This window comes from Patella vulgata, chromosome 2, assembly GCF_932274485.2.
Source record: "Patella vulgata chromosome 2, xgPatVulg1.2, whole genome shotgun sequence".
NCBI classification, from domain to species: domain Eukaryota; kingdom Metazoa; phylum Mollusca; class Gastropoda; family Patellidae; genus Patella; species Patella vulgata.
This window is the reverse complement of record NC_065880.2, coordinates 92,596,887-92,614,469: the sequence shown is the minus strand read 5'-3', so window position 1 is coordinate 92,614,469 and position 17,583 is coordinate 92,596,887. Positions and strand designations below refer to the sequence as shown.

The following is a 17,583-nucleotide window of genomic DNA, read 5'->3' as shown; positions in this document are numbered from 1 at the left end:
GTGTTTGACGTGCGTTGCGACCTGTGTCGGTGGAATCCTGGTCATTGAGCGAGCATTTGTTTCGCGAGGCCTTTCTCTCTGCAACACATTGCCTTGACTCACAATTCACCTAGGCAGGAGGTCAGTGTGGCCGACTCTGATCATTCGGCTTTAGTCGTGTTTAGCTGACGAGTAAGCGCACCCTTCCCATAAATCTGTAATGTATTTGTTGCAGTTCTACCTTTGTGTCCTGAGTGCCTACTCTAAAGTCCAACCTCGTGGGTTTTCTCCGGGTCCTCCCACTGCTAAAGACTCCTACGCGCAAGCGAATTATTGAAATAAAATTGAACCATATGTTAGTCCCGAAATGACCCAGTTTGTGTTGAGTGGACGTTAAACCCCATTTCTCTGCCTCCCTGCTCTAGAAGTCTGTTCTCTTTGACTTCCAATATTTGTTCATTTATGAAATTTAACTTATATATTGGCGCGACTTTGAACTTTCCTTTACCACAGATATCCAGATGATATCAGACTTATATTGTTATTTCTCCTAGACAGAACCGGCGATTGAAATGAACATTATTTTGATTATAAAATTAAACTTGATTGGGTCATACTGGAGTTATTCCCCCTTATTAATGTCGCGCTATTATGTAACTAAGCGACGTTATTGTCTTTTGTATACAGCCCTGAAGACGCCGTACGGCAGAAAGATATTGGCAAATATGTAAATGTAATTTAAATACAGATTTTTCCATTCAAATCTTAGTATTTTGGATAAGGTTTTTAGAAAGAAATAGCTAATTTCATCTTAGCTAGCGCTTTTACCCACTACGGGGATCAGACATTTAATAATGAGATAGTAAACAATTACATGACGTAATGGCGTTATTAATACATAATATTATGTACATGACAATAATAATATCAAATATAAATATTTTAGAATATCAAATACCATATAAAATTATGCAGCATTTAATTTAGGGTGCCGTTCTTTATTTTCTAGCAAATTATTATCCGACCAGTTGAGTTTACATAAGGGAAAACCCTAAATTAACCCTTTCCACATGTATCTAAGTGTTCGCTTAGTGGAATCATTCTGTGTTTGGGATTAGCAATGTGGGATCTGTGTAGGTTCATCCTTATGTTGAGTTGTGATTCAGGTTTGCCTATATACTTTTCATTACAACCTGGACATATCATATATTTTTACTTTTACAGGTCATAGATTGATTTACTTTAAAATTTACATTTTCATTAATTTTTACTGTTTTCCGTTCAATAATGTTGTCACAAGTTTTACATCTATTGTCCCCACACTTTGTGACACTCGATTCTGTGACTTCAGACCCAAATTTTGAAAAAGTAAGTATTCGTCGTAAATTTGGGGGTTGTTTATAAGAATTTATAATCTTTTTGGTATCCCATATTTCAGACATTTTTTACTATTTCTTAATAAATGAGTATGTTTATTTATTACATCACTGGCTATTTCTTGAGTTGGGTTATATGTTGAAACTAATGTTAAGTCTATGTTTTAATCGTATGTCAAGTATTGGTGTGTATCTGTTGGTTTGTAATATAGGTCAGTTTTTAATTCGCCATTATTTGGCACTCTAACTGTTACATCTAAAAAGTTTATAGATTTTTTCTCTTTTCAATAGTGAAGCAAATATATATATATATGATCTTTTATTACCCATCTATTCAATGTAGACAAACCTAAACTAAATAATATTATATAGTTACAAAATAACAATATACGTTGAATTACTATTCTATAGTTAACTATATATTCCTCTACTAATTCACAAAAATAATAACATTTATTACAGCCAAATATGACAATATTTGAATTCAAGCACTTCATCAATTACTGTATTAAGATTGTTTTATTGTATAAAGTGTATATATTATTCCATGTAGTATATTTACCCATTATATCCTAGTTGTCTACAAACAACAGATTCTTCTTTATCGTGCCACCCCACGTCACAAACTGTTTTCCATTCTCTTTTATCAAACACCTCAACTCTTCCTTCATGTGGTCCTGATCCATTTACTAGTCTCAACGGAACAACTAAAATAACCGGTAGACTGACCATTAGATATAATATTACCCAAATCTAACTCAAAATGTCGACTGAGCTCTAAAGAAAACGCAACAGTTATACTTATATGGAAATGTTAATTCTTACTTGAAAATGATTAAGTTCAAAATGTTTTTGTTCTAATACATCGTAGCAATTGGCTCGATAACATTATAATTTCCTTTTGAAAATAAGTCTGGCAGTCGTTATCTTTTAGCATTTATAAATATGACTCAAACATTGTACACGTGTACATGTAGTTTATCATATGTGTACATAACTCGTCACAAACTAGGAATCGTAACGACGCCACTTGACTAAATTACAGACTTTATGATCTAACTCGCCCCAACCCTACACATTACCCAGGTGCACTGTAAAACATTACTGTAAAATAACAGTAACAAAAATGGCTGTTAAATTTTACAGAACGTCTCCGTAAACTAGTTTTACGTCTTGTAAGCAATTTCATAAAAAAAGTGATTCATGTAATTTGGCATAAGAGTTTGAAAAGGGAGTCGAATCATTCATAAACGTCAACATTTACAGTGGTATGTGTCTAATAAAACAGCAAAAAAAATATTAAAATAAAAAAAAATAACTGGTCTCCATATCTTGAGCAGTTATCTCTCTAAAACTGGGAACTATGTTGTCACCCCCTCTCCGTCCGCCCACCCGTCCGTTCACATTGTATTTGTGGGAACTCCACAGGTCACAATTTTAATCCGATTTTGACGAAACTTGGAATATAAGTTTATATCCAACAGATCTCGATATTGGGATGTATCGGACCGTAATTTCATGGGTTATGGTCCCTGATTGTTCGAAAATTCACGTTTTTAGCGTTTAGCCACACATTTTTAGCGTTTAGCCACACGAGATCAGAGGTGTCAATTTTTATCAGATTTTGAAGAAACTTAAAACGTATGTTGCGCATAACGGACCGCCACTTCCAGGGTTATTTAGCCTGTGAACTCTCTAGATGTCACAATTTTTATTTGATTTTAATAACCATTAAAATATATAACCGTTGCACCATAATGAAGGTTTAGCTTGAATTTCGTGAAAATCTGGCCCTCACTGTCTGACAAAATGACCGCTCTCCGTGTAAGCTTGTGGACTTTCTTGACATGTTAAAATATATGTATATATCCCAACGATCTCGGCGGTTACTTAAAGGGGAAGACCAAGGATTTTCAACAAGGTTTCCATAAATCTTAAATATATATTGATAATTAATCCCCTCTGTAAAACCAGCAAAAAAGTTTTCGTAAGCGAGAAATTAATTTTTATTAAACAGGAAGTGGTGTAGTTGGTTCAACACGCTCACTGGTCTCTGTAGTAAGCATACAGATTTGACATAAGTTTGCTGGCTGTATTTTGTCCATGCGTCGTCTTTTGGCCAAAATTCTGATCAAATGGGCTGTATATAGGATATTATAAACATCACGTGGATTCTATATAAATACATATTTAAGATTTATGGAAACCTTGATGAAAATCGTTGGTCCTCCCCTTTAAAGGCCAGGTTAATAAACGACGAAAGCAGATCTAAAATATCAAAAATAATAAACTAAACCGCTTTGATGTATTTCAAAATGAAGTGTTGATTTAGACTGATTGGTTTGTATTATTGGCTATTATTAAATCTTATCGATCGCGTATACTTAAGAATAAGGTCATCGATATCATCCGTTTTGGAAATAATCTTACTTTGCCACAGTTTTGTAATTTCTTTAGTTTAAATTAAAGATATACAAACAGAGTGTTAAAATATTTTATAACTTACGAGCGTAGATGTCCTCTGAGAATGACTAGTGACATTTTAAAACCTAAATGTAATCCAATGATTTGTGTTATAGACTTACATTTACATACGACCGAGAAGTCCGGTGTGCAACCGCATTCTCCGAATCTAAATGCTGGATGTTTGCAAGCACTTAGAGATAACTCATTTCCTTTACAATTAATATTAGATACCAGAACAGGGCCTGACCCTTTACCAAAATCAACATTAATATCAGGATCACCACCATCACTGTTAAATAGAAAGATGATACACAAAGTAGAGATTCACAAATCAACATTATTATCAGGATCACCGACATAGCTATTAAATAGAAAGTTGATACAGACGGTAGAGATTATAAATTCAACATTAATATCAGGGTCGCTATATCAGGATTAACATCTTCATTGCTATTAAATAGAAAGATAATACACACATTGGCACGATGTATATCATTACAGTTTCGTTCCGAAAGATTCAGTAGACTGTCAACTGATGAACACGCAATCAATGCCCCACATTGGTTTAATCTACTGACTTTTCACCGATATAACAAACCAACACATAAAATCAATTGATCCTGATCAATGCCGAGAATATAATTAACGAATTGATTTGGGTGAATTTGACTAAAGACGTTGTGTTAAAATTATCGTTATCTGTTATACAGAATTGGAATACATTACGGATTCATACTTGTTAAATCCTAAATTACGGCACGCTACACGAGCTTCTTCTTGTCCAAAACCATCACGGCAAACTCCTTTAAATGAACCGTTGTGCCATACCATCACTCGTCCTTCCATAGCATTGGAGCCTCCTATCAATGTAACATCTGTTGACAAAATATAAGTTAATATGGTTATCAAGGACCGCCCGAGCTTAGAAAGGCTTTCTCCACCGACTGGCTAATGACGACGGGCAAAAGCCATACAGTGTGACATGTCAGGGAAATTGGTGCCTCTGCCTATTCTTATTTGAATTTCAATTGTCAAGGGCGTTCTTCATGCACGTCCCATGCGAACAACTAGATACTGCCCTGTCAGGTCGTCCATCAAGGTACTGCTGACATGGGGACAACTACGACGGTAAAATCTCTAGGAGCTTTCTCGGCCAACATCAAGAGAGAACCCGGAACCTCCAGGTTACCAAGGCAGCGTCTTACTCACCGAGTTATTTAATCATATATAATTATATTTATTATATATATATATATTTACTAAAGTGGGGCTCGATAACTGCGATTCTATTTGAGTGAGAAACTTAGTGGGTGCTTTCATTTCACCAATAAAATGGTGAAATTGGAACGTGTGTGTGTGTGTGTGGTGTGTGTGTGGGTGTGTCAGTGGGTGTTGATTAGGTGAATGCCTTGACGGACTCTTACGATGAACAGTAGATTGGTTGAAACACTGAAATAAGAAAAGTTTGATTCTATAGGATGCAGGGGTTACATAAAGATTTTGTTGGGGGGAGGGGGGTGTTAAGGAAAAGACTGATGCACATGTCCCTAATACGAGTGACGCAGTCAGGGACCAAGCACCACAGATGACAGTTTTCTAGGAGTTAATAGAAAAGCTGGGAATAGGGGGTGGGTGGAGCGGGGTGGTTCCAAATCCAGGGCGCAATCCACAAACACACCCCACAATGAATGTCAACAACATATTGGTTATAACACTGGGCTTCCCGGTAGAACACAGATCGTATTGCCTATATAGTTGTTCGCGAATCGTTTTATTCAAGTTGACATAGAGTTTATGTCATATAATAATGATGATTGTTATTGATTTTGTTAATAAATTTATGTGAACCTTAGGGGCAGTGGCTCTAACACTGGGCAACATGGGAAAAATTAAACCAATATCTGGCATTTGAGGTCATTGCTGGGAGCAAATTCTTGTGAACGAGAGAACCAGAAATGGGAGTCAATGGGACAGAATCTCGAAATCTGCCCCTGTCAATTCCGCCTGTTTTGCAAGAGTTGTCACAACATTTGTACAGTCTGACGCCCCACGACCCACGCACCAGTGGTACTGCGAACTGGGCATTTCACTATAAGCGTGAAGGTTTGGTGGCTGAATGGTTAGCGTGCGCGCGCTGTATCAGAAAATCTGTCATTAAGTCAACTGGCGTGGTTTCGAATCCCCGGTTGTACGTGACAAGAGTAGGGTCGCCTGTCCAACCTCGTGGGTTTTCGCCGGATCCTCCGGTTTCCTCCCACTGCTAAAGACCCCTACGCGCAAGCGAATTATTGAAATAAGATTAAACCATATGTTAGTCCCGAAATGACCTAGTTTGTGTCGAGTGGACGTTAAACCCCATTTCTCTCTCTCTATAAGCGTGAAAATGATAGTGCTAAGACCACAGGAGTGAAAAAATTATGTCATAATAGAATCTAGGGGCGCAGACCCGAAACAATTTCAGATATGTAACTGACCTTTTAATTTTTGGGGACTGGGCCTGAAAAATTTTAATCAATGTCATGACAAATGGGACCAAATTCTCCTTCACGAGGGGATAAGTTATGGAACAGAATCTTGAGCCCCGTCCGTCCATTTCGCCTGTGTTTTTTTTAGAGTAGAAATAACAATTCTACAGTCTGTCGCCCCACTCACTAGTGGTACTACTAACTGGGCGATTCACTGTTACTGTGAATATGATAGTGATGAGATTGTATAAGACAGAGGAGTTGAAGAATAATGACATAATAGATTATGTAACTGAACTTTTAATTTTTTGGGACTGGGCCTGAGGGGACTTTGTCTCAAGGGGGCGCTTACTTGGTCTCTAAATGCCATTTACTGGACTTTGGGGTCTAGGGAAAGGTTTTGCAGAATTCCGATGGTTAGGAAATACTTACAACATGAGTAAAATACGTTTTAATTTCTAATGGGATTAAATAAGCAACAAGAAAAAATTCTTAAGTTCAAAAGATCGCCTTTACATTTCATAATTTAAAGATTTTTTACGTATTTCTGAAACAAACTATGCTTCCGATAACTTCGTACCATTTGTTCGACTATTGTTATTGGTATGACAATCAATAATACAGGCTCTCTCAATTTCTAATACTAACATTTTTTATTTTTCAAACATGACAAGTTGACTAGGTTATTTTATACTATACCGTTGCAATTTAGGTGCACGGATTCACACAAAATTTTTCCCTTTATTTTGGCATTGTTTACCTCATTAATTCATTTAATCTGAGACAGACTGCAGTGAGCACTTATTTTGAGACCTACTATGTGACGTAAGAAATTTAGGTGTACGTATATTAAACATACATTATGCAAGAGCTAAATCTGCCTATTGCCTTTTACCCCAGAAATGTTATATAAACTATTAATTAGACATTTTTTTAACAAAACAAGAAAATAATCGACTCTCGATGGCATCGGATACTCGGGATATTAACTAGATTAAAAGGTTTCGCAATTTATAAAATTAATTTAAAAATGGAAAAGCGAGGCTAAGTCCCGATTATACCAGTGCCCTGGTTACCACTGTGAACACATCTTGTCATAACTACAAACACTGATAACTTGGCTGAAAATGAAGTAATTTGACTGAAATTTTCAATATTTTCTTTTTTTCATCATCTATTTTTGAATTATTATAGCAAGAATGACCAACCCTTTATTAAACTCACAAAAGAATAAGGGTAAAAAAAACCATTTCTTCAAACATGATAAGTTGACAAGGTTTTTTTATACTAAAGATTTTGGGTGAGTAGAGTGACGTATGCAATTTAGGTGCACGGATGCACGCAAATACATAAAATTTGTTACCTATATTTACATACAACTGAACTACTAGTTTGTTACCTATATTTACATACAACCGTGCACTACTACAGTTTGTTACCTATATTTACATACAACAGTATATTACTACAGTTTGTTACCTATATGAGAATATTTTTAGATGTTCTAGACAATGTGAGAAGAAGCTGTTTCGTACATAACGTGTAAGTTAATTGAAGCAATGCCTTGGATATGGATCACCGAAATGTGAATCATTATTATAAACTATACTTTAATATAATCTTACCATTACATATTACAGACGCGTCTCCAGTATGAGAACACCCGCCAACAGAATAACGACTATATCTACATTCAGTTAAATACTCTTCACGTCCAGTACAGTATACCCAGGCTACTATATTCCCACGTCCCTCTCCAAAGTAGGCTCTGTGTTTACTTATTGCTCCTGTCCTAAAAATATAAAAATATTATTATACGTTCAACTATTCAATGCAAACAAAACTACACTGAATTAATACATAACTATATATTCGTGTACTAATTCGCACAAATACAATAACATTTATTACAGCCAAATATGGCAATATTTTAATTCAAGTACAGCACCAGATACTCTATTAAGATTGTTTTATTGTATAAAGTGTATATATTATTCCGCGTCGTATATTTACCCACTATATCCTAGTTGTCTACAAACAACAGATGCTCCTTTATCGTCCCAGAATCTGTCACAAACTGTTTTCCATTCTCTTCTATCAAACACCTCAACTCTTCCTTCATGTGATCCTGATCCATTTACTAGTCGCAACGTAACAACTGAAATAACCGGTTGACTGACTGTCAGAGAACATATTGCCAAAATCTAACTAAAAATATCGACGGAGGGCTAAGGAAAACACAAATGGGTTATTCCAATATTAATTCTTACTTGAACATGATTTTTTTCAAAACTTTTCTACGGTAACTTTATAATTTCCCTTTGTAAATAAGTCTGAAAGTCAATATCGTCTATTATACGGATACATAACTCGACACAAACTAGGAATACCCTACACATAACCCAGGTGTGTAACTACTGACTGATTAATGTACAATGTATCATGTATGTTATTTGATCTCTCCGTTTTTTCATCTTATCCAAACAGATTCGTTAAGATTGAAATCCGGACTTCATATAGGCCACGTTACTAAATGACGAAGAACGATCATAGATATCAAAAATTATAAACTAAAACCCCTTTCGTGTATGTTAAAATGCAGGGGCTATTAACAAATTGTCTCGATCGTTTAATTATTTTTTCTGAACAAGGTCATCGACTTCATGTGTATGTAGTGATCAATCTAACTTTACCACGAGTCTTGTAATATCTTTAGTTTAAATTAAAGGACCGATATACAAACATATTGTTAATATATGTCCTGTAAGAATGACTGGTTACTGTTTCTATAGACTTACATTTACAAACGACCGAGGCATCAGGTGCACTACTGCATTCTCCGATTCTAAAATCTGGATGTTTGCAGTTGGATAAAGATGACTCATTTCCTTTACAATTAAAATTAGATACCAGAGCAGGGCCTGACCCTTTACCAAAATCAACATTAATATCAGGATCACCACCATCACTGTTAAATAGAAAGATGATACACAAAGTAGAGATTCACAAATCAACATTATTATCAGGATCACCGACATAGCTATTAAATAGAAAGTTGATACAGACGGTAGAGATTATAAATTCAACATTAATATCAGGGTCGCTATATCAGGATTAACATCTTCATTGCTATTAAATAGAAAGATAATACACACATTGGCACGATGTATATCATTACAGTTTCGTTCCGAAAGATTCAGTAGACTGTCAACTGATGAACACGCAATCAATGCCCCACATTGGTTTAATCTATTGACTTTTCACCGATATAACATACTAACACATAAAATCAATTGATCCTGATCAATGCCGAGAATATAATTAACGAATTGATTTGGGTGAATTTGACTAAAGACGTGTTAAAATTATCGTTATCTGATATACAGAATTGGAATACATTACGGGTTCATACTTGTTAAATCCTAAATTACGGCACGCTACACGAGCTTCTTCTTGTCCAAAACCATCACGGCAAACTCCTTTAAATGAACCGTTGCGCCATACCATCACTCGTCCTTCCATAGCATTGGAGCCTCCTACCAATGTAACATCTGTTGACAAAATATAAGTTAATATGGTTATCAAGGACCGCCCGAGCTTAGAAATGCTTTCTCCACCGACTGGCTAATGACGACGGGCAAAAGCCATACAGTGTGTCATGTCAGGGAAATTGGTGCCTCTGCCTATTCTTATTTGAATTTCAATTGTCAAGGGCGTTCTTCATGCACGTCCCATGCGAACAACTAGATACTGCCCTGTCAGGTCGTCCATCAAGGTACTGCTGACATGGGGACAACTACGACGGTAAAATCTCTAGGAGCTTTCTCGGCCAACATCAAGAGAGAACCCGGAACCTCCAGGTTACCAAGCCAGCGTCTTACTCACCGAGTTATTTAATCATATATAATTATATTTATTATATATATATATATTTACTAAAGTGGGGCTCGATAACTGCGATTCTATTTGAGTGAGAAACTTAGTGGGTGCTTTCATTTCACCAATAAAATGGTGAAATTGGAACGTGTGTGTGTGTGTGTGTGTGTATGGTGTGTGTGTGGGTGTGTCAGTGTGTGTTGGTTAGGTGAATGCCTTGACGGACTCTTACGATGAACAGTAGATTGGTTGAAACACTGAAATAAGAAAAGTTTGATTCTATAGGATGCAGGGGTTACATAAAGATTTTGTTGGGGGGAGGGGGTGTTAAGGGAAAATGCGACCGACTGATGCACAGGGGCCACGCACCACAGATGACAGTTTTCTAGGAGTTGATAGCTGATCTGGAAGCTGGGAATAGGGGGTGGGTGGAGCGGGGCGGTTCCAAATCCAGGGCGCAATCCACAAACACCCCCATAATGAATGTCAACAACATACTGGCTATAACACTGGGCGTCCCGGTAGAACACAGATCGTATTGCCTATATAGTTGTTCGCCAATCGTTTTATTCAAGTTGACATAAAGTTTATGTCATATAATATGATGATTGTTATTGATTTTGTTATTAAATTTATGCGAACCTTAGGGGCAGTGGCTATAACACTGGGCAACATGGGAAAAATTAAATCAATATCCTGGCATTTGCTGGGAGCAAATTCTTGTAAACAAGAGAACCAGAAATAGGAGTCAATGGGACAGAATCTCGAAATCTGCCCCTGTTAATTCCGCCTGTTTTCCAGAGTTGTCAAAACATTTGTACAGTCTGACGCCCCACGACCCACGCACCAGTGGTACTGCGAACTGGGCATTTCACTATAAGCGTGAAGGTTGGGTGGCTGAATGGTTAGCGTGCGCGCGCTGTATCAGAAAATCTGTCATTAAGTGGACTGGCGTGGTTTCGAATCCCCGGTTGTACGTGACAAGGAGTAGGGTCGCCTGTCCAACCTCGTGGGTTTTCTCCGGGTCCTCCGGTTTCCCCCCACTGCTAAAGACCCCTACACGCAAGCGAATTATTGAAATAAAAATTAAACCTAGTTTGTGTCGAGTGGACGTTAAACCCCATTTCTCTCTCTCTCTCTATAAGCGTGAAAATGATAGTGCTAAGACCACGGGAGTGAAAAATTTATGTCATAATAGAATCTAGGGGCGCAGGCCCGAAACAATTTCAGATATGTAACTGACCTTTTAATTTTGGGGGACTGGGCCTGAAAAATTTTAGTCAATGTCATGACAAATGGGACCAAATTCTCCTTAACGAGAGGATAAGAAATGGGTCAGAATCTTGAGCCCCGTCCGTCCATTTCGCTTGGGATTTTTTAGAGTAGAAATAACAATTCTACAGTCTGTCGCCCCACTCACTGGTGGTGCTACTAACTGGGCGATTCACTGTTACTGTGAATATGATAGTGATGAGATTGTATAAGACAGAGGAGTTGAAGAATAATGACATAATAGATTATGTAAGTGAGCTTTTAATTTTTTGGGACTGGACCTGAGGGGACTTTGTCTCAAGGGGGCGCTTACTTGGTCTCTAAATGGCATTTACTGGACTTTGGGGTCTAGGGAAAGGTTTTTCAGAATTCCGATGGTCAGAAAATACTTACAACATGAGTAAAATACGTTTTAATTTCTACTGGGATTAAATAAGCAACAAGTAAAAATTAGTCCGGGAGCTAGGTAGGTTTTGTTCAACATGGAGGTGCGGAAGGTTTGGCATGCTAGTGATGTATGGCTGGGTTAGGAGACCCCAGAAACCCAATTCTTAAGTTGCGCCAGTGGTGGGTGTGGTAGGAGGAGCCACCCATAGTACCCCCCAAAATGGGTTTATTCAACATGGAAGGTGCAAGTTCCACTTGAATGGCATTTGATAGAGGAATGTGCCCTGAATTAGGAAATATAACTTAAGAATGGGATTTTTGGTGGAAAGGCCACTTAAGAAGAGGTCAAAGGTCATTAATTAGCAATTTTTCAATTTTACTGAAAACGATTTTTCCATTGTCTTGTGATCTATTCCAAGTATGTTGCACAAAACTACATGGACATTTTTGATAGTGCTAGGAGCAAAAATATGAGACATAAAATTAATGAAGTTTTAGCTAAAAGTATGACATAATCTCAAAAATAACGAAAATATCACTTGACCCCCATCGGTAATTAAAATTTTAATCAACATGGAAGGTGCAAGTGAGAAACCAAGCCTAAATTGTACGGAATGATATCAGAAATCATTATCATTAACTTAAGAATGAAACTTCTGGTGGTCAGTGTACTTTAGAAGAGAATAATGCTGGTTTGCACCGAATGACCCCTAATTAGAAATTTAATTAACATGAAAGGTGCGACATTGGAACAAGGTGTAAAATGTAGGGAATGATCATATGATTCACAAACACTAACTTAAGAATGAATATTTAGGTGGTAAATGAACTTAAGAACAGCAGATGTGACCAATAACCTTCAAAAATCAGTGACAAGCCGTGCAATATGCCAACAATGCTATGGTTCCTCTTGATCTCTGATAATAACACTGATACATTAATTACCGCCCACTTCCTTCATATTAAAGGAGCTAAATCGCTAACATTTGGGACCTAGAAATTGACAAAAGTGGGTCGCAACGCACATAATAATGTAATATGAATGTATATAAACTGGTTTACATTCAATGGTTTCCGTTTTTACTCCAATTTCAAATCAGTTATGTTCGGCGAAATAGGTCAGCAGTCTCAAGCGAGTGAAAATTTCTAGCGTCTGGTTATTCCAGTCTACATACGCCGTTTGATTTGGTGCAATATGTCTAGCCTCGTCCCTCGAGTCTCTTGATACAACTGGGGCTGAAGCGCATTATGGGACACGATTCGTGTACCAATGGTAAAATGTTTATTTTGTCTTAAATATTGGATATCAAAAGCCCATCTTTTTCCGGTAAGATCACAACATGAATGTTGATTTAATTTGACAAAAAAATCGTGTTTTCAATGTTGAAGATTTTGGATGATATTGAGTTAGAGACTTAGCTACTTTAAGAGAGAGAGAGAGAGAAATGGAGTTTAACGTCCACTCGACACAAACTAGGTCATTTCGGGACTAACATATGGTTTAATTTTATTTCAATAATTCGCTTGCGCGTAGGGGTCTTTAACAGTGGGAGGAAACCGGAGGACCCGGAGAAAACCCACGAGGTTGGACAGGCGACCCTACTCCTTGTCACGTACAACCGGGGATTCGAAACCACGCCAGTTGACTCAATGACAGACTTTATGATACAGCGTGCACACGCTAACCATTCAGCCATCCGACCCCCCTTTCATATTAAGAGTCGTTTAAAACATAGATCTATGTCATGTTATTGCAGATATCAATCAAGACCTAATCAACCAGAACCTAACTTAGGAAAGGCAACTGTCTTCATCAGAGGAAGCAGTGTCAAAGTCATCATCAATGTCTTTCAACAAATGACTCCCGGAATTCAGGACCATTAAAACGCATGATTTCATTCTGTCTTCTTCTCTCAACTATCGTCTGGCGATGGGTACTGGGTAATTCCTGATTTATCAGCGCTTTCCGACATCTTTGCGACAAAAGATGCCCCTTTTGATGTATAGTGACACTTCTGATTCGCAAGGAGGACTCCTGCTATCATCGATGCCCTTTCGTTTCTCCAGAAGATTTTTACATCTTGCCTTTGGCCCATTGCGTCTTCTCAAACACGATGTAGCGATATCATTCACCGTGCAGATGTATGGGGCTAAGCGACAAGCAGTCTCCTTACTCAACAGGCATCGCTACACCGTGTTTGGGAAGACGTAATAGGTCTAAGGCAAGTTGTAAAATCTTCTGGAGAAACTGAAAATGGCATCAATGGTAGTATGATTCCTCCCTGCAAATCAAAAGTGTCACTACAGATGACAAGGGCATTTTTGGTCGCAAAGATATAGGGAAACGCTGACAAATCAGGAATTAACCAGCACCCATCGCCAGAAAATGGTTGGGAGTTTAAGGAAAGACAGTACGAAATCTTATGGTTTAATGGTCCTGAACTTATGAGTCATTGGTTGAGGAAGACATTGAGGAATAAGGAATCTGCTCATGCTTCCTCTGATGAAGACAGTTGCTTTTCCTAAGTTAGGTTTGGGTTGATTGGGTCTTGATTGATATCTGCAATAACATGACATAGATCTATGTTTTAAACGACTCTTAGTATGAAGGAAGTGGGCGGTAATTAATGTATCAGTGTTGACACTGATTTTTTTAAGATTATTGGTCACATCTGCTGTTCTTAAGTTCATTTACCCCCTAAATATTCATTCTTAAGTTAGTGGTTGTGAATCCTATGATCATTCCCTACATTTTACATCTTGTTCCAATGTCGCACCTTTCACGTTAATTAAATTTCTAATTAGGGGTCATTCGGTGCAAACCAGCATTATTCTGTTCTTCTAAAGTACACTGACCACCAGAAGTTTCATTCTTAAGTTAATGATAATGATTTCTGATATCATTCCGTACAATTTAGGCTTGGTTTCTCATTCGCACCTTTCATGTTGATTAAAATTTTAATTACCGATGGGGGTCAAGTGATATTTTCGTTATTTTTGAAATTATGTCATACTTTTAGCTAAAACTTCATTAATTTTATGTCTCATATTTTTGCTCCTAGCACTATCAAAAATGTCCATGTAGTTTTGTGCAATATACTTGGAATAGATCACGAGATAATGGAAAAATCGTTTTCAGTAAAATCGAAAAATAGCTAATTAGTGGCCTTTGACCTCTTCTTAAGTGGCCTTTCCACCAAAAATTTCATTCTTAAGTTATATTTCCTAATTCATGGCACATTGTGTATATATAATCCTAACTTATAATTAAGTTTGGTATTCCACGAGGCTTGGGGATGTGGCTCATGAAACAATTACCGGTAGTATACCTATAAAGTATGGTAAGCACTTAATTCCCTAAAACGAAATGGGTTTTAACTTCTTACTGTTATGCTTCGACTGGGCTAATGGAGACGGGCACACGCCATACAGTATGCTATGAGTGAATTTTGCCCGGACAGCGGCACTCTGGCATACTATTATATCGAATTCGAACTGCCAACTGATCTTTTACGTGCACGCCAATGTGTATACGGGACCTCGATTCAGTGTATCATTCGAACCGATTGAACAAGCTGCAGTTTGTTACCTATATTTATACAATACAGTACTACTACAGTTCGTTACATACATTTACATACAACAGTAGTTCTACAGTTTGTTACCTATATTTACATACAAGAGTAGTTCTACAGTTTGTTACATATATTTACATACAACAGTACCACTGCAGTTTGTTACCTGAAGGGGGTTGGGTGGCCGAATGGTTAGCACGTGCGTGCTGTATCATAAAGCCTGTCATTGAGTCAACTGGCGTGGTTTCGAATCCCCGGTTGTACGTGGCAAGGAGTAGGGTCGCCTGTCCAACCTCGTGGGTTTTCTCCGGGTCCTCCGGTTTCCTCCCACTGCTAAAGACCCCTACGCGCAAGCGAATTATTGAAATAAAATTAAACCATATGTTAGTCCCGAAATGACCTAGTTTGTGTCGTGAGGACGTTAAACCCCATTTCTCTCTCTCTCTCTCTCTCTTTGTTACCCGAATTTGCATACAACAGTACTACTACAGTTTTTTACCTATATAAGAAGTTTGCGCAGATATTCTAGAAAATGTGAGAAGAAGCTATTTCGTACATAACGTGTAAATTAATTGAAGCAATGCCTTGGATATGGATCACCGAAATGTGAATCATTATTATAAACTATACTTTAATATAATCTTACCTTTACATATTACAGACACGTCTCTAGTATGAGGACACCGGCGAACAGAATAATAATATCTACAGTCAGTTAAATACTCTTCACGTCCATTACATTGTAACCCGGTTACTATATTCCCACGTCCCTCTCCAAAGTAGGCGCTGTGTTTACTTATTGCTCCTGTCCTAAAAATATTATTATACGTTCAACTATTCATTGTAAACAAAACTACACTGAATTAATATATAACTATATATTCGTGTACTAATTCGCACAAATACAGTAACATTTATTGCAGCAAAAAATGGCAATAATATAATTCAAGCACTGTATTAAGATTGTTGCATATGCTAGAGCGTATATTATTTCACGTTGTATTTTTACCCGCTACATCCTAGTTGTCTGCAAACCACAGATGTAGCATTATCGTACCAATAATAATCACAAACTGTTTTCCATTCTCTTTTATCACGCACCCCCCCCCCCCCGGTGTAAGAAGAATACACCCTTCGTATGTCCTGCGTGTCATGGCATGCGACTAAAAGGATCCATGTAATGGGGCAACGTGTTTGACGTGCGTTGCGACCTGTGTCGGTGGAATCCTGGTCATTGAGCGAGCATTTGTTTCGCGAGGCCTTTCTCTCTGCAACACATTGCCTTGACTCACAATTCACCTAGGCAGGAGGTCAGTGTGGCCGACTCTGATCATTCGGCTTTAGTCGTGTTTAGCTGACGAGTAAGCGCACCCTTCCCATAAATCTGTAATGTATTTGTTGCAGTTCTACCTTTGTGTCCTGAGTGCCTACTCTAAAGTCCAACCTCGTGGGTTTTCTCCGGGTCCTCCCACTGCTAAAGACTCCTACGCGCAAGCGAATTATTGAAATAAAATTGAACCATATGTTAGTCCCGAAATGACCCAGTTTGTGTTGAGTGGACGTTAAACCCCATTTCTCTGCCTCCCTGCTCTAGAAGTCTGTTCTCTTTGACTTCCAATATTTGTTCATTTATGAAATTTAACTTATATATTGGCGCGACTTTGAACTTTCCTTTACCACAGATATCCAGATGATATCAGACTTATATTGTTATTTCTCCTAGACAGAACCGGCGATTGAAATGAACATTATTTTGATTATAAAATTAAACTTGATTGGGTCATACTGGAGTTATTCCCCCTTATTAATGTCGCGCTATTATGTAACTAAGCGACGTTATTGTCTTTTGTATACAGCCCTGAAGACGCCGTACGGCAGAAAGATATTGGCAAATATGTAAATGTAATTTAAATACAGATTTTTCCATTCAAATCTTAGTATTTTGGATAAGGTTTTTAGAAAGAAATAGCTAATTTCATCTTAGCTAGCGCTTTTACCCACTACGGGGATCAGACATTTAATAATGAGATAGTAAACAATTACATGACGTAATGGCGTTATTAATACATAATATTATGTACATGACAATAATAATATCAAATATAAATATTTTAGAATATCAAATACCATATAAAATTATGCAGCATTTAATTTAGGGTGCCGTTCTTTATTTTCTAGCAAATTATT

The 17,583-nt window shown here is 37.4% G+C and overlaps 2 protein-coding genes across 2 annotated transcripts in view; both read right to left on the bottom strand.

Moving 5' to 3' along the window:
- Positions 1 to 10,127, bottom strand: part of LOC126810038 (uncharacterized) — a 28,671-nt gene extending 18,544 nt beyond the window's left edge. The window contains exons 1-7 of the mRNA XM_056098661.1: positions 9,699 to 10,127; positions 9,085 to 9,254; positions 8,300 to 8,444; positions 7,912 to 8,078; positions 4,558 to 4,696; positions 3,941 to 4,110; positions 1,918 to 2,062 (exon numbers count right to left, since the gene is read on the bottom strand). Coding sequence (XP_055954636.1) covers positions 1,918 to 2,062; positions 3,941 to 4,110; positions 4,558 to 4,696; positions 7,912 to 8,078; positions 8,300 to 8,444; positions 9,085 to 9,254; positions 9,699 to 9,808 — 1,046 coding nt within the window. The 5' untranslated portion in view covers positions 9,809 to 10,127. The remainder of the gene's footprint in view (positions 1 to 1,917; positions 2,063 to 3,940; positions 4,111 to 4,557; positions 4,697 to 7,911; positions 8,079 to 8,299; positions 8,445 to 9,084; positions 9,255 to 9,698) is intronic.
- Positions 10,128 to 16,071: 5,944 nt separating this feature from the next.
- The window catches only part of LOC130010278 (scavenger receptor cysteine-rich domain superfamily protein-like), a 45,666-nt gene continuing 44,154 nt past the window's right edge, over positions 16,072 to 17,583 (bottom strand). The window contains exon 10 of the mRNA XM_050534970.2: positions 16,072 to 16,206. Coding sequence (XP_050390927.1) covers positions 16,205 to 16,206 — 2 coding nt within the window. The 3' untranslated portion in view covers positions 16,072 to 16,204. The remainder of the gene's footprint in view (positions 16,207 to 17,583) is intronic.